The 18,340-nt window shown below is 37.5% G+C and overlaps 1 protein-coding gene across 3 annotated transcripts in view; it reads right to left on the minus strand.

Annotated features, from left to right (window-relative positions):
- The window catches only part of SYNE1 (spectrin repeat containing nuclear envelope protein 1), a 427,753-nt gene that overhangs the window by 51,432 nt on the left and 357,981 nt on the right, over window positions 1–18,340 (minus strand). For all 3 annotated transcript variants that reach the window (XM_045544593.1, XM_045544592.1, XM_045544591.1), the window contains 4 exons: window positions 17,860–18,054; window positions 14,051–14,176; window positions 8,687–8,842; window positions 1,313–1,471 (listed from right to left, as the gene is read on the minus strand). In XM_045544593.1, coding sequence (XP_045400549.1) covers window positions 1,313–1,471; window positions 8,687–8,842; window positions 14,051–14,176; window positions 17,860–18,054 — 636 coding nt within the window. The remainder of the gene's footprint in view (window positions 1–1,312; window positions 1,472–8,686; window positions 8,843–14,050; window positions 14,177–17,859; window positions 18,055–18,340) is intronic.

The raw sequence follows: 18,340 nt of genomic DNA on the forward strand, positions 1-18,340 counted from the left end.
TGAGGTGGTCTTATTGAGCAATGTTTATTTCAAAGGAATTACTCCAAGCCTTAAAAAGTATTTATAGTAAAGTAATACTCTTGGGTTGTCTTTAAAATTAAACTGTTTTTGAGTGTTAATACCAGTAAACATTGATATCTTTGCTTCCCTTTTTTTTATCAATTGCTTTTTTCTATGTTGTCAATATTACCAAACCTTGATGTTATTTTCCTTTACAAAAAGAGACACCACAAACAACACCCAGCAACTAGCAAAGCGCAATTGTTAGCAGATGCTAAAATGAAATCTGTGTCATTTCAGGCCATATTTCATAGGTTTATAGTACCAAATAAACATACATAGAATTTGCAATCTTCTATAACATTAATATTTCATGTTGGCTTTGAAAGTTTTACTTTTCTCTCTATATATGTGTATAGACAAAGATATTTTTTCCTAATAACCATTTATATTTCTTTTCAGAAAGAATGAAACCATAATTCATTGATTCAGTAAATACCGAGTGCCTCTGAGAAGTTTGGCATTGCTTTGGGTACAGGGGATGTAGCAATGAACAAAAGAGACAAAGTCCACACTCCCTTGAAGTTTATAGACCCGTAGGACTGCCATTTGGACAGACAATGAATAAGTAAATGCGAGATATATCTTGTATATTAGATGGTAATAGGTATGTTAATGAGAAACACAAACTACAATTACATTAAGATGATTAAGTATTCAAAAACGATGTGGAAACAACACTGAAATTATCAAAAACTTTTTAAATGCCAGTAAATTTGATCAGCTCTATATAGACATGAGAAACGTTCTGGATCCAACTGAATATATAAAACAATTTAATATCACACACATAACTTGAAGATAATATGAAGCCAAAATTTTCAGGAAAGTCTTCATTTTACTGTCTATGATCTATAAACTATGTTTTGGAGAAAAATTGTCAGTTACCATTTATCATAAGAATTTTTTCTTTTAGTTCCTCTATAATGACTTTATCTCTTTAAAAACAAAAACAGAAAAGCAAAATAAAAGAAACCTAATACACATAAAATGATTCCTACTGAACAGGTAGCTAAAACTCCAAAATATTGAACATTATCGGCAGATAATCTATTTCATCACAAATTGAAAGTATTTTGTATGTAAAGCAGGCCTTCCCATGTAAGCTTATTTTAAATTAAAAGATAAAACCTTTAAACTATAGTGCTCCTTTGACAGGAAAGAAATTATGAGGACAGCCGTCTTCTGCACCTGTTGAAGTGTACCTGAGCATTAGGAAGGGTGGAAACGTAAGTACCCGCGCGTTCTGTACCTTCTTGAGCTTCTCGATCATTTCCTCAATGAGGATGTCGCCATTTTGGGACACTTTGCTTTCCATTTGAGTCAACCACTCACAAAGCTCCTTGTTCTTCTCACTGAAGACTGCCCACTCGTTCAGTCTTTCACTTACTTGCTGCCGCCTCAAGGAGAGCTGAAAAGTTTAAAAATAGGCAAAAAGATAATTAGAGGGGAGCCCATAACCTGAGGAAAATAGAAAATAAACTAGGACTAAAATGAACAATAGTTGTATTAATATATCTTTTTAGTCCACTGTTTCCTGAAGTCTAGAATTTGTCATTAAATACAAGCGGGGGATGCTGAACCCTATGGTTCTTTCCCTAAGAGTCATGTGCACGTTGGCTTATTAAAGGTTCTGAATAATCCATCTTCAAACAACAATTCTTTCAGTTAGATATGACACATCATCAGTGAATGTACTCTTTCCCCACAAACACCCCGAACACCTTCTGAAAGAAATTGAAAAGAAAAGGGAAAGATGGAAGAAAAGAAGGGTAGAGAAGGAAGAAAAAAGAAAAAAAAAAGAAAGAAAACAGAAGGACAAAGGAAAAAGAAAGAAAAGAGAAAAGAAAAAGAAGAATAGGTAAAGAAGGGAAGCAAGAAAAGCAGGAAGATTGACAGAGCCTCAGGCATGTAGAGAGCAGGGCTGGGGGAGGCAGGGATAGTGGCTGGCAGGGGGGACACATTCCTCTGGCTCAGCTCCATATTGACAATTTTGCTTTTGGCAAGTTCCTTTATTTCTCTGTTGTTTCCATTTTTACTTATTTATTTTTGTTTCTTTTCCTTCTTTTTTCCCCTGCATAATAGCTTTACTGAGATATATTTCCCATACCATACAATTCACCTGTTTAAAGTGTACAATTCAGGGGTTTTAGTATATTAACAGAGTTATGCAATCATCACCACAATAAATTTTAGAACATTTTCATCACTCAAAAAATAAAAAAATAAAAATCCCTGTAGCCATCAGTGGCCACTCTCCTGCTTCTCTCCACCCACTCCCAGTTCCAATGTCTTCTGTCTTTGTGGATGTGCCTATTCTGGACATTTCATAGAAATGGAATCAGACAATATGTGTGGCCTTTTGTGACTAGCTTCTTTCACTTAGTATATTTTAAAAATTCATCCAAGTTGTAAGCACATACCAATACTTCACTCCTTTTTATTGTTGAATATATTCCATTGTATGAATATACCACATTTTATTTATCAATTCCTCTGCTGAAAGACATTTGGGTTGCTTCCACCTTTTGTCTACTAGGAATAAAGCTGTTACAAACATCTATGCACAAGTGTTTGGATGGATACATGTTTTCATTTCTCTTGAGTATGTACCTAGGAGTGGATTTGCTGATGCTGGGTCATATGGTAAGACTACGGATTGTTTTCCAAAGTGGTCGCACCATTTTACATTCCCACCAGCAGTGGGGTTCCAGTTTTTCTAAATCTTCATCCAATTTCTGATTATTATCATCACAGTGGGTATGAAGTGCTATCTCACTGTGGTTTTGATTTGAATTTGCCTAATGGCTAATAATGTGGAGAATCTTTTCACATATTTCTTGGCCATTTGTATATTTTCTTCGAGAACTATCTAGTCAAATTCTTTGCTCGCTTCTTAATTGGATTGTCTTTTTATTATTGAGTTGTCAGAGTTCCTCATACATTATAGATACAATGGGCTTGTTTTCTTATCACTAGGTCTAGAATGATCCTTTTCAGAATTCTACAGTTCTCTGACTTCATAATACAGAAGTCTTGTTTTTACAGTGCTGGTTGAGATACTAAGGAACGTTTTCAGTTGAACTACACTACAGATGAGCAAAACATAATATTGATTTGAGTGGTCAGAAGAAGGCTTAAAAATGTTCTTCCACACAGTCTTGCTGACAACGCCATTCCACTACCGATTCATTGCATTAAACACCTTCCCATCAGTTTTCTTTCCTCCCCAACATTTTATTATTAAAAATTTCAAACACAGAAAAGCTGGAAGAATTTTATGGTAAGCACTTACAATATATGCCTAGACCCTGAAATCGTTAACATTTTGTTATATTTTGCTTTAATACATATATTGTTCTATCAATCCATTTACTTTTTATGTACTTCAAATGAACTTCTTTTTGAAGATGAAAATGAAAATATTTCTAAGGTGCCATATACTTCCTAATTATCAATTCTGCCTAGGATTGGCTCTATTAATGATTAGGCGGATGATATATAAAATCTCACATGACCCCAAATATTTGTGATTCTGTATCCAAGAAAACAGATGGGAATTAGGCCATGAGCCCAGGATACCGACCTTTCTCAAGGCCAGCCTCAGGCAGAGCAAGCTGCCTAGACAGTGAGCACCATAGACTACCTTAGTTGAAATGCCACCCTTAGAAAGTCATTCTTTTGAGTTATGATTTTCTAAAATAAAAATTTTTCTGGGTTGGGTGACAATGATGAATCCATTAATCATTTCCCCATTAGTATAATTCTGTTTACCACTTAGTTGTTTTTGTTTTTTTGGCAGAAGAATACAGAATACCCAAAAGGCAGTGAACACACTGCTAGGAATGGAAATAGCTAAGAAAACACACGCTAGAAAGATTTGGAGACAAATTTTGCCTATTTGAAGCTGTACCCAACACAGTGCCTAAGAGCACAGTCCTTCAAGCATCCCTTTCCTCTCTAACTTGGAGGGCAGAGTGCATTCTGATCTTCTGCAGGGTCTCTAAGCTTTTGAATTCTCTGGTGACTATGACCTTTTCACTTTCATTCATTCACAGAGCATCAGAGGCGGGAGTCTGGCTGATAGTTAGAATTCTGGTTCAACTGATGTCCAAGCTGAAACTGTATTTGCATAACTGGGACTTCTCAAAGTAACTATTTTCTAAGAAAAGGTTAGAAACCCCTGCCCTTCGGACTTAAGATGAACAAGTCTGGCTGTGAGTAGCACCTTACCTACTCTTGGCCATGAACCAAAAATGAATTCTAGGGCTTTACTCCCCGCAGATGCTGGGAAGATGACCATGTAATAGAAGATTTTACCTATTACTTTGAGAGGTGGGTATTTTTATTCCCATTCCAGAGACAAGGAGAGTGAAAGTTGGACACATTTGAGATATCTGTTTACAGTCACTACGAGACAGAACCAGCAAAATTCAAGTCTTTTGATACAGGTTGCCATATGATATTATAATTAAATATCCAGAAGTAGCTGAAATTCCAAACCTGTTTCCATCCCTTATTAATGATATGACCAGGACAAGGTTACTCATCTTCTCTAAGCCTTACTCTCCTCACTTGTAAATTAATCTTATGATTGTTCCAAAATTCATTAAACAAGTGTTTATTGTTAGTAGTAAACAAGTGTCTACAACGTGTTAAGTGCTGTCCTGTGTACAGTTAATACAATATAAACCAGAAAGTAAGCTAAGAAAGTGACCAGTATACACTATAGACCTAACAAAAGCTCTCCATTACTATGCTTCTGCTGCTGCTGCTACTGCTATTATACATGACTACAGGGCAGCATTTAAATTTTTAATCTTTTTCTTCTTGACACTCACATGTTCAGTATCTCCACTAAACAGCTTGAATATACATTCCTAGTGTTTATCACACACCACGAAAGCGTGGCTTTCCTTGGCTTACTGTGGAGCTATACCTGAAACAGCTAGGCTACAAGCTGGGAGCAAACCCAGGCCAAAAGCATTTCAAAAGATAAAAATTCATGAGGGGGATGGTATTTTCCTTTTGGCTTGTAAACGATGAGTTAACATGACCATCTCTTTCTTTGGACTCAGCCGAAACCCTCAAATCATTTCTCAGTTAGTACATATTTATGTTTTTGCAAGGGCACAAATATAACTGCATTGCCAACAGCTGACAGGTACCGGCTAAAACGTCCAAAGTGTGGGGCAACTGAACAGGAAATACATCCTTTTCTACTTCAATTATTTTTACCATGAAATTTTGAAAAAATGAGCAATTATGATGATGATATATGTTTATATTTCAACTAGAATTACTCACAGATCTACAAACCAAAACGGGAATGAGAGCAAGCATAAGCTCGGGCTGCACACATGCACGACACATGACTAGGAGAGTCCACTTGAAACAGGAGACTTTTACGCATCGACCCCACCCTGCAACGTTTACTTACAGCCTGTCTTCCTCATTCCCACCGCTGTTCCAATTACTCCTGACTCCTCATCAACGGCTTCCGTCAGAATAGGAGCGGACTACTTGCTCCTTAGCATGGATATCACCAGGTTTAACTCAAGTTTTTTGACTTGTACAATAAAACATGGACGCAGCTCATTTCCTTTTGTGGTTTCATACTTGACAGAATGTTCACCAGAAACAACTAACTGAAGAACTAGAAACTAATCTCTTTCTCTCCTTAGAGTTATATCCTGGCACCTTGAGCAAACCCATGACTAAACTCTCACTGGTTTAAATACTTTTATTTAGATGGAGGTAATATGAGATAAACATGCTTTAGCTTCATGCCTTAAGACACTTCAATGTAGAAAGTTTCTAGAAACACTATATATTCAATTGCCTTCCTCTTTTTAATGTCTTAGTCTACTCACAAGAGCAAGGCATTAATCTCTTCACAGCACATATAATCAACAGCAGATGTTTTCCCCCCAAATCTCATGCTGAAATCTGACCCCCAGTGTTGAAGGTGGGGCCTGGTGGGAGGTGTCTGAGTCATGCGGGTAGATCCCTCATGAATGGCTTCGTGCCCTCCCAGTGGTGATTAGTGAGTTCTCACTCCGGTAGTTCACGCAAGAGCTGGTTGTTTAAATGAGCCTGGTACCTCCTCCCCTCTCTCTTGCTCCTTCTCTCGCCATGTGACACACTTGCTCCTCCTTCCCCTTCAGCCTTGACTGGAAGCTTCCTGAAACCCTCACCAGAAGCAGATGCTGGCACCATGCTTCTTGTACAGTCTGCAGAACTGTGAGCCAAATAAACCTCTTTTCTTTATAAATTATCTAGCCTCTAGTATTTCCTTTGTAGCAACACAAAATGGACTAAGATATACGAGATAAGTATGCTTTCACTTCATGCCTTAAGACCCTTCAATACACAAAGTTTCTATATTTAGTTGGCTTCCTCTTTTTAACTTCTTACTCTACTAGGTGCAAGGTATTAATCTCTTCACAGCATATCATATAATCAACAGCAGCTTTCGAAATGTATTTACAAACAGACTGTTGCCCAGATATATCTAAGTCTGGTGAATAATTTTATGACATATAAACATATAATTTCATAACTAATAATAATAATAACTCCATGGCATTTTTATACAAATTTTCCTAAATCAAAAAGTATTGCATAGCCATAATCTTCTTAACCTTCAAAATATTCACTGAGAACATGGAACTCTGTGAAAAGTAGCTAAATTCATTTTGAACTCAAATCATTAACATGTTGGTGAAAGTCATCTCTTCATATCCCCTTTTTAAAAGCATAAAAGCATATATTCACAAGAAACTGTCCGCACATCTACCAAGTGTGCTCCAGAGTTTTCCTTTGATCTATAGTCTGAGAAAAATCTGGGTTTTAATCAAAGCATGCACACAGAAATTTTCCTAAGAACACACTTCTTGTTTATGTCACAAAAACCAAAAGACTTTGAGCCTCTTAAACTGTTTAACAGCTCCTGAAGTGTGAGGATAAGCATCCCTAAAGTCGGAGAGAGTGGTGGGATGAGAGAGAGAAGAGATTTTAGGACAGCACAGGTGGCATGGGCACACAGGCGTGAGTGTAGACGGGCAGAAGAGGCCTCTGCTCAACAGCCTCTTCCTCAGCCTCCCCACACCCACTTCACCCAGCCAGGCCCTCTGCTTCCTGCCTTCGCTCCAGCTGCAACCTTGTCGTCAAACAAATCTGTTTATTTCCTCCCATTCTATCTCCACCACTTCCCATCTCAGGACTCATTTCAAGATCTGTTCTCTCCATATGGGCGCAATGGCTCACACCTGTAATCCTAGCACTCTGGGAGGCTGAGGTGGGAGGATTGGTTGAGCTCAGGAGTTTGAGACCAGCCTCAGCAAGAGTGAGACCCCCATCTCAAAAAAAAAAAAAAACTTAATTGTATTAAGAAAAAAAGATTTATCCACTTCAAGAAACGTTTCATTTATTCTCTGCAATCCCCACGGCCCTTATAGCTTGCTTGGATCTTTTTTTCTTTTTTTAGATATAAGGTCTTGCTCTGTCACCCAGGATGGAACTCCTGGGCTCAAGCAATCCTCCTGCCTCTGCCTCCCAAGCAGCTGGGATTACTGGTACATACCACTATGCCCAGGTTCTTTTTCTTTTTCTTTTTTTTTTGTAAAGACAGGCTCTCACTATGTTTTCCAGGCTGGTCTCGAACTCCTAGGCTAAAGCGATCCTGCTGCCTTGGCCTCCCAAAGTGCTGAGACAACAGGTGTGAGTCACCATGCCTGGCCAGCTTGCCTACATCTTTATATGTTCTTATACATTATTTTCTCCTATTTATTCCTGGTTTTCTTCTTTCTACACTGATTTCAGTCTTAGCTCAATTGTGAACCTGATGGCAGACGAATGTATTACAGTTTGTTAAATTCACAATAATTAATACAGCAGACCCATTTAACAAATATTTAATATGTATTATAGCCTATTATGTGCCAGGCATGGTACTCAGGGTACACAAGTAACGAGACAGACACAGCCCCTACTTCCTGGAGAGGATGACCTCAAGGCACTGAGGCAGCCACCTGCCCTTAACTTGTCAGCCTTTTAATCTGTTATGCCTTTTTGCCTAGGGTGTCTTCTTGCTGCCTTTCCACCAATATTTCCCCCATCATTTCCAACTCAAAACCTAATGTGGGATCTCTCTTAAGGTATGGTGCACATAGAAGGTACTTAATAAAGAATAAAGTATGACTAAAAATGCCATATACCCATGAATTACTAAGCAACAACTACAGTAAATTAAGAGTAACAGTGGATGTTCCATGAACAAAACCAGCTCCACAGTATAACCTGAAATTGCATACACAATGGTTTTTCACGTATTCAAATGATACCAACCTAACAAAACCACAGCTGTGAACCACAACATTGTGCTTCCTCTTAAAAATATTATGCCAGCTAGCAAAAGTGAAAGGAAGATAAGTGAATCTAAAATTTAATATTAAATATAGTTGTGATAATCTGAAATATCCCGGTAATAACCACAGGGTTCTTTCCTCATCCATACTATGAGTTACAGGATGGGTCCAGATCTGGGTGAAGCCATTTGACATTCTGATTCATTTCCCAGTTCTCCACTGTTTTGAGGTAATTCCATCTTTAGAACTTATCTTACCTGGTGGCATAGTTCTTCCCACTGTCTTTGCAGAAGTTCTATGCGTTCATTAAGGATGGAGATGTCATCGGCACTGATGTACGCAGAGAGGGTGTCCTTCAGCAGCGTCAGCTGTGTCAAGTCATCTGTCCAGCTCCCAACTGCATTCTCTAATTCCTAAATTAAAAAAAAAATTTTTTAAATACCCATGGACATCTACTGTCAACATTTTCTGAAATGTTTTTGAATCCCCTCTTGACATAATTTCCTTCCATATCACTCTATTTGAACAGGTGTACCTTGGACATACTGCAGGTTTGGTTTGGTTCCTGACCATTGCAATAAAGTGCATATTGCACTAAAGAGAGTTTTTTGGTTTCGTAATGCATATAAAAATTATGTTCACGCTATAGTGTAGTCTATTAAGTGCATACAGCATTATGTCTAAAACTGTACACACCTTAATTTAAAAATACTTTATTGTTAAAAAATGCTAATGATACTCTGAGCCTTCACTGGGTTGTAATCTTTTTCATGGTGGAGGGTCTTGCCTTGATGTTGGTGGCTGCTGACTGATCCAGGTGGTGGTTGCTGACGGCTGGGCTGGCTGTGACAATTTCTTAAAATAAGACAATAAAATTTGCCATGTAGATCAATTTTCCTCTCGAGAGCAATTTCTCTGTAGCATGCCATGCTGTTTGATAGCATTTTACCCACAGTAGAACTTCTTCAAAGTTGGAGTCAATCCTTTCAAATCCTGCTGCTGCTTTATCAACCAAGTTTATGTAATATTTTAAATCCTCTGTTGTCATTTCAACAGTGTTTGTAGCATCTTCACCAGAAGTAGATTCCATATCAAGAAATCATTTTCTTTGTTCATCTAGAAGATGCAACTCCTCATTCATTCAAGTTTCATCATGAGATTGCAGCAATTCAGTCACATCTTCAGGCTTTACTTGTAATTCTAGTTCTTTTGCTATTTCTACCACTTCTGCTGTGACTTCCTCCACTGAAGTTTTGAACTCTTTAAAGTCATCCATGAGGGTTGGAATAAACTTCTTCCAAACTCCTGCTAACGTTGATATTTTGACCTCTGCCCGTGAATCACAAATGTTCTCAGTGGCAATCTAGAATGATTCTTTTCCTGAAGGTTTTCAGTTTACTTTGCCCAGATCCATCAGAGGAATCACTATCCATGGTAGCAACAGCCTTGCAAAGCATATTTCTCAAACGATAAGACTCAAAAGTCAAAATTACTCCTTGATCCATGGGCTGCAGAATAGATGTTGTGTTAGTAAGTAGGAAAAACAACATCAATCTCCATCAGAGCTCTTGAATGACTAGGTGCATTGTCAATGAACAGTAATATTTTGAAAGCAGTCTTTTATTTTGAGCAGTAGGTCTCAAAAGTGGGCTTAAAATATTCAGTAAACCGTACTGTAAACAGAGTGTTGCCATCCAGGCTTTGTTGTTTCACTGAAAGAGCATGGGCAGAGTATATTTAACATAATTCTTAAGGGCCCTAGGATTTTCAGAATGGTAAATAAGTATTGGCTTCAACTTAAAGTCACCAGCTGCATTAGCCCCTAACAAGAGAGTCAGCCTGTCCTTTGAAGCTTTGAAGTCTCTCTGACTATAAAAGTCCTAGATGGCATCTTCTTCCAATAGAAGGGTGTTTTGCTTACATGGAAAATCTGTTGTTTTGTGTAGCCACCTTCATCAGTTATCTTAGCTAGACCTTCGGCTAACTTGCTGCAGCTTCTCCAGCAGCCTTGCTGCTTCACCTCACACTTCTATGTTATGGAGATGGCTTCTTTCCTTAAACCTCATGAACCAACCCCTGCTAGCTTTAAACTTTTCTTCTGCAGCTTCCTCCTCTCTCCAGCCTTCATAGAATTGAAGGGAATGAGGGGTTTGCTCTGGATTAGGCTTTGGCTTAAGGGAATGTTGTGGCTGGTTTGACTGTCTATCCGGACCACTCAAACATTCTTCTATTAGCAATAAGGCTGTTTCACTTTATCATTCATGTGTTCACTGGAGTAGCACTTTTAATTTCCTTCTAGAACTTCTTCTTTGCCCTCACTACTAGGCTAATTGTTTGGCACAAGAAGCCTAGCTTTTGGCCTATCCTGGCCTGCAATAGCTCTTCCTCACTAAACTTAATCATTTCTAGCTTTTTATTTAAAGTGAGAGATGTGTAATTCTTCCTTTCACTTGAACATTTAGGGGCCACTGTAGGGTTATTAATTTGCCTAATTTCAATATCCTTGTGTCTCAGGGAATAGGGAAGCCTGAGGAGAGGGAGAGAGGTGGGGGAATGGCTGGTTGGTGGAGCAGTCAGAACACATGCAACATTTGGTGATTAATTTCACCATTTTATATATGGATGCAGTACATCATGCTCCTAAACAATTACAATAATAACATGAAAGATCATGGATCACAGATCACCATAAAAGATATAATAATAGTAAAAAGTTTGGAATATTGTGAGAATTACCAAAATGTGACACAGAAACATAAAGTGAGCACATGCTGTTGGAAAAATGGTGCTGATAGACTTGCTCCATGCAGAGTCGCCACAGACCTTCGATTTGTAAAAACACAATATCTGCACAGTGCAGTAAAGCAAAGCACAATAAATGGAGGTTTACTTGTACTTTACGTCGTATGTAATTTGATTCTGATAAAATATGATTGCTTGTAGACCCTTCCTGCGGTATATTTACCATTTCATTGATCTTTTTTCGGATGTTTATTTTGAAATTGAAGTTTCATCACTGCATTGATCTTCTTTACTTTAAACTGACTTCATAAGCCCTAACCCATCCATTCTTCTTTCGCTGAGTTACGGATCACACTGATAAAATATTTTTTTTAAAAAAAGACACCTAAATTTTTCATTTCCAAACATGACGAGTTGCTATATTCTGTGATCTATACTTATAATGTAATAGCTGAGTAGATCTGTTGCTATTGTTACTACTCAATTTAAAATAATGCACTGAATATATTTTCTGCAGGATCAGAGATTTCTCTAAGTTAGTAAAAAAGGAATATGTACCCTGTCCCTTTGGTGAATGATTAAAGAAAAAAATCCATATAACAATATTTAAATGAGTTGACATTAGTTTTTGGAATGCTTTGACCAATGAACAGTTTTGCAATTTGTATAACCACTTGTTGTTTTTAGATTCTAGATGATTTCATGCATGAATAGAATATTTCACGTGGCATTTTCCTCCCTTTATGTTTCTTCATACAGGAGACAGGTTTTCAAAGGCACAGGCAATTAACGACGCTGTCTGAGGCTAACTTCCCAGGCAATTTAGGCAAACAAGGTTTTAGCCTAAATTTTCCAGGTAATTGCTTTGTTTTGCTGCTGAGCATGGTTTGGGGAAGAGTAGCAGAGAACTAGACTGAAATAATTTTTTTTTAATCTACAAATTCAATAGCAGGGTGTGTTTATAACTGTCATGTATTTTGGGAGATGAAAAATGAGGTTCCATGGCAACAGCATTTGGCTGAAAAACCAAACCATCTAGGTGAATTAAATATGTGACATTTCTGTTTATAGCCTTAGACATATTAAATTGTTATATCTATGTAAAGATTTTCCTCGTTTTATACCAATTTCTAGATCCCAACTCAGATTTGGTATATTGATTAAAAAGGAAACAGTAACACCCCCAACAACTAACTGTTTCAGACTCAGTACATCTATCCATTAGATGAGTCAGTGTGGTAAAAACAGAGTCTGTAGATTCAGGCAACCCTGATACTTACTAACTTTGAAAAGTTATTAAACTTCAAGAAGCCTCAGTTTTCTCGTCTGCAAAAGGGTATAACAGAATGCTTTCACGAGCTTGTTGTGTTCATGCTAACTGAGATAACACTAGTAGAGCCACTGGCACATAGGAGAAGCCTAATAAATGCACCTTCCTTCTCTGTGAAAATTTTCGTTAATACTTTTTAATAAACTTACAATTGCAGGTTTGAAATAAACTCTTTTTAATCTTTGCCACCGTTGCATACTTTGAATATAAAATCTGAACATAGTATTTCACTCACTTTCCATCAATGATATATAGTACTTTTTAATTTTCCTAAATATGTCTTTTTCGAGTTTCAAAGAATATCCTTGAATTTTAATGTGAAAGGAAGACTTCTTATGTCTATACTTGTCATGAGTTCTAGACTTAACAATTAGTCCCTCTTAAATACTTAGGAATTCTTAGCCAAGGTGAAGCAAAGAACCCCTGATTACAATCCAAGTGAAGGACCTCAGGAAGTTTTACCCCAAAACATGACTCTTTGGTATAATGAGTATTTTGAATTAAAGATCAACAGGTGCCGGAAGCGGCTGTCCCTCTGTCTTCATAAAACCACACTCATCAAAAAGAACAATTGACTTCCCTTCCTCCCTGTTATCTCAATATATTACAATATATTGAAGCTCTGACTCGGATAGGGCAAGGGCCATATACGTAACCTAAACATTTGTAGCCCCATAATATGCTGAAATAAAAAAAGGAAAATAAATAAATAAATAAATAAAATTACCCTAGAGCAATAATTTGCAAATGCCCGGGGAACCTAAGGACATGTTTAATTTGGAAGAAAAGCCTTTTTTTTTTTTTTTTTGTTTTCCATTAGCTATAGAATAAAACAGAAAAGGATTTTTAAAGGTACTTTTGATATGGTTGGCCTAGCTCTGCAGGGAATTGCTATTTGGACACTCCACTTGGCTACAGGGGTATGAATGGAAGGAATCTTATAGCCACTAAATCTTGTTGGTCTTTGTGAGCTTATAATGCGGGGAGTGGTCTGATTTGCTTCCAAGTACCATTTGAGGTGTTAATCATAATCTTTAAGTAGTTAGAGCTCTGAGTCACTTAAGGATTGTGTGTCTCATGCAATAACTGAGATCAGCTATTTTTCCCTCTTCCTTGTAGAGTGGCCTGGAGGGCAGGGTGTGTTCCTCCGAGGGCCACTGTCTACAGATGTTCCAGGCTGTTGATCCTTATTCTTCTTGCTGTAAACTAGACTCTTTTGCTAGAATGACTCCCCAGTGTTGATGCTTTAAAAAGATTTCTTTTATTGCTGTTGACACAGCTTTTCAATATCTTTTAGTGTTGCACTTTAAATTTTCATTTGCTTCCTCAGAGTAATCCATAAGCTAGTCTATAATTTCATCAACTGCCATAAATCAGCAGTCCAAGTTTTGCCAGAGTTGTCTGCCCTTATGTCATGCACCAATGCACCAGGGTCTTGTATCTGCATGTCGACAGCCATAGGAGTCTGACTGGATTATGGCCTCAAAGACACTGTTCCAGCAGAGGCACACAGATGGAAGATAGTGAAAATCTCAGTCCAGTAATTTACCTTGCAATGTGTTTGTTCTGCGTGGAGCTCTTCGTGGTGATCTGGCAGAGGCTGAGAAAGCTTCTTTTTGAAAGTTCGCAGTTTCTCCAGAGAATCAGCTATTCCTTTCTCACATTTTTCCCAGTCCTAGCATGGGAAGAGAAAGAAATGGCATAAATTGTTTTGATGTAGGAAACTGGGGAAAAGGAAAGAAAAGAATAGAATAGCAAAGAAAAGAGAAAATAAAAAAGAAAAGAAAAGGACTTTCTTTAATTTCCTGAGAAAGGATTACAGGCACAGCCATGAGCAGTGTGAGGGTGTGCCCACACCCATTGCCAGGGGAGGCAGCACGCCATGGTCATCAGAGCGGGATTCAAAATTGACTCTGTTACCTACTATCTATGTGGCTTTAAACAGACAATGCTCTATGTCTCAATTTTCCCTATTAAAATGGAAATAATATAAACTTTCTACATTTGTTGGAGGACAGAGGAGGAAATGGGTGTCAAAGCACCAAGCACAAAGCCCAGAATATCACGGGCATGCAAAAATGCTACCTGAATCCCAGCCTGTGTGTAGAGGCAGGAGTGCAATCCCAGTACTTTGCCTGTTTCCTAACCCTACCCACAACTGCACCCAGCGTTCCCCTCTCCTGAATGCATTGTAAGGGACATAAAGGAGGATATGGAATCTCATTCAGAATCCAAATACATTTGGGTAAGAGGAGCGAGATGGAATGTACAAATAATATAGCCTTGACTCTGATTTAATTAGATATATAAATAGTATTAGCCACATAGATTTCAATTGTTACAGATGGGGAAACACACTACAAAAGGCACGGCATTTGACTGCCCTTATGTGGTTAGTATTGAAACATATGGAGCAAAGGATTAAACGTATAATACAGGAAAACCCACACAAATCAAAAAGTGGAAGAAGAGAGAATGCACAGTTTAAGAAATGTATCTCTACTATGTGAAGTGGTGATAAGTGCTCTGGAGAGAACACAGCTGGGTGGGTGGTAGAGAGTGGCTGTACACAATGCAGTAGATCTCCGTGTACTGACAAAAGGAAACCTACATTCTGCAGTTATGTTTTGAAAGGTTACATGCCAAACTGGTAGCAATGGTGACCTGGAGAAGACAGTAGAATTTGGATGGTAGTGTAAAGGAAATTTCATTTTTTATTCCACATACTTCAATTATTACAGAATTTTTTATTAGACACGTGTTTTTTGATAATTAAAAAAAGTAAAAGAAAAAAAATGAAAGAAATCACAGTAGAGATCGATTCGTCATAGCACCTTACCTACACATTAACTCATATTAGTGTCTTAGGGCCAATGAAAATTAAATTCAACTAAACAGGTCTCATTCTTTTTGTCCAATACCATCCATTTGTCCTATTGTCATTTCCTGGCCTCCTCCTCCTCAGGGCCCCTCCCAAGTGGCCATTCCCCACACCATGACTTACTGAGTTCCCACAGAAGGACAACTAGAATCCCAGCTGGGATCACTGTTACCAGGTAGCATGGTGTGAGAGCACCTTGCATCTTCCCTCACAATCTCTCTTTCATCACCACCAATATTTTCTTGTCTGGATTCTTTCTGTCTTCTCTTCTGACACCTTATTTTCAGCATAACAACCCGTAGGTACTATTACCACAACTGTCTCTGGAAGCAGTGCTGACTTACGTACCTCCTTACTCAAAATGCCTTTTGGTTTCTAATAAACTGAGAGTTTGGCCCAGGAGTCTCTTTTCCCTTTAAAATTCCTTCATGGAACTTCCTCAAGTGTGTGACTACATTCCCTCTTCCCAAATACCAGCAAAAAAAAAAAAAAAAAACCCTTAAAAAACTTTTCTCTAACATGGACAGATTTGTTCCAATTCCCTTTTATTTTAAAATATCTTTGTGTTCCTAGACTACACTTAGTTCATCCATGCTAAGCAGAGTGAGGGTAGATAAAAAGATCCTCTTTCTGTTTAAATGGGACAACATTCTTAATAAAATCATCACACAGTGTGAAATATGTCAACATTCATTCCATAATGTTTACTGATCTAAAAGAGATAGGGTCAGCTTCCTATTTTTCACAACAAAATTAAGAGATGACAGTGTAGAAGATGAATGTGCATGGCTTGGAATGATAATGGCTGTATTTTGACATATTTACTAAGAGCATTAAGAGCTAAAAATAGGTAAGTATTATAGCTGCAGTGAAAAGATACGCTAAACTGAGGCTGGATAAATATTAAAATTTAGATTCATAAAGTCCTTCTCAGGCAAACAGGATGGTAGTGTATAATTCAAAATGAAACGAACTTTAACAAGAGAAAAATAAGGATTCTTCTTTCCAAGGATGACTTAGATTCTGAAGCTATAACCAAGTCATTTTACTACATGAATTATAAGGAAATAACTCAATGTCATGGCCTGCAAACATCTATCAAAGTGGATGTTTTATACACCAACAAACAGACAGATAAGAAAAGCAATGCAGTGACTCAGACATCACGCCTTATTAAATCTTGGGAGTGTCTCCAAAAATCACATCACAAATTTAAAAAAATATATGATTAACATGTTCTCTACAGAATGAATTACAATGTTTTAAATTCTTTTCTAAAAGCAAAAGGAAGAAAAAAGAATCAGGCATATTACATTACTGATGAATTGTGCTGTGTGCAAATAATAGTTCTTTATTTCAGTGGCATTTGTGATTGATTGCTTCTTACACTGAAGGTAATATATTATTAAATAAAATTCAGTAGAATAAACCCAATGGGTGTACATTCTTTAAGCATTTTAAAAAAACCCAAATCCCTTCCATTAATTTTATTAGTAGTTATTACCTTTGATTCAAACATGCAATAGGCCAAATTTAATAATCTCATTGAAGTGCTGGTGATTATCAATATACATAAGACCTTAGCATTTGGCTGTGTTCACTTTTTAAAATGATAACAACCTCAACCATGATAATTACTATCATTTATTTAGTGTTCAATATATGCCAGATATGGTACCAAGTGATTTATCTTCATTATTTCATTAAATCCTCACAATGGCCACATGGAGGAGGTGAAATTATACCCACTTTACAGATGTGGAAATTGAGGCTTAGGTAGGTTGAGTTAACCAGGTCACTTGGTTTACTGTGTTTTTAACTTGGGTTTATCTGAATGTAGAGCCCATGTCCTTTTTAAACTGTTGATTTAATTATGTCTTAGACATGGAATTGGAGAGTGAGGAATAAAAGCATATTGTGGGAGGTCTGGATAAATCTACATTTTCCAGATTAACTGTATGATCAGTATGCAATCTGTATCCAATGAAGGGCTGGATATACCTCCTGGAGATTTTATCTCAAGGCAACTGTCTTGGATAAGCTAAGCTAAATCAAGAGTATCTTTTTGGGTTGGTTTTCCCCTGCTATAAAAGAAGAGATATCAATCTTGAAAACCACTTTAGAGTCTTAGATTAGGGAGCAGAATCCACTCTTTGAATTTCTGTATGGATTTATAAAGTCATACATGGCTAAGGCTTCACACTGGCCATTAATCAGAATTCATAGTTTGGACAGTCTTATTAGACTTTAAATTACTTTGTTGGAGGATTTTCTGGAAAGATGACATGCTGAAAATTGAGAAACTTTTCCAGTTCATGCAAGACAGGACAAAGTCTTGAATAAAACACAGGGGAGCAAAATACAGCAAGGTATTACTTAATGATCTTTGCATTACTTGATTTTCAGGATAACAATGGGAGGGAAAAGCAGCATAAGTATTAAAAGGTTTTTTTTTTTTTTTTTTAAGGGGAACTTACTTTCAACAAGAAGGCCAGTTTTTTCTTCTGTTCCTCCAGACTCATGCTGGCTGATTTCCATTTCTCTTGGATTTCAGTGAGTTCCACCTGCAAAGCGGCCTCAGCTCCACTGTCTGCAGAGAGCAGGAGCTGCTTGCCGGCCTCCACAGTTAGGATGTAACTGCCTTGCTGTCGCAGGAACACTTTTTCTTTGAACTGAAAGGAACCACAACTTGTTACTTTCTCCTTCTTTTCTTTGCCATTTCCCTATTACAAGTATTTTTAAGTGGCCCTAAATTTTAGCATACATAGCATGTCCTCTTTCATCCAATAAGCATTTACTGAGGTGATACTTTGTACATGAATGCACCAATGTATAAATGAATGAGAGCACAGTGGGGAGAAGCTTAGTTTCTGCCCCAAGTGAAATACCATCGCTATGCAATATGGAAATGCCTCTATGAGACTAGTAACTGGAATACAGAGGGACACTGGGCCCAGA

Source organism: Lemur catta, chromosome 2, assembly GCF_020740605.2.
Source record: "Lemur catta isolate mLemCat1 chromosome 2, mLemCat1.pri, whole genome shotgun sequence".
Classification (NCBI taxonomy): domain Eukaryota; kingdom Metazoa; phylum Chordata; class Mammalia; order Primates; family Lemuridae; genus Lemur; species Lemur catta.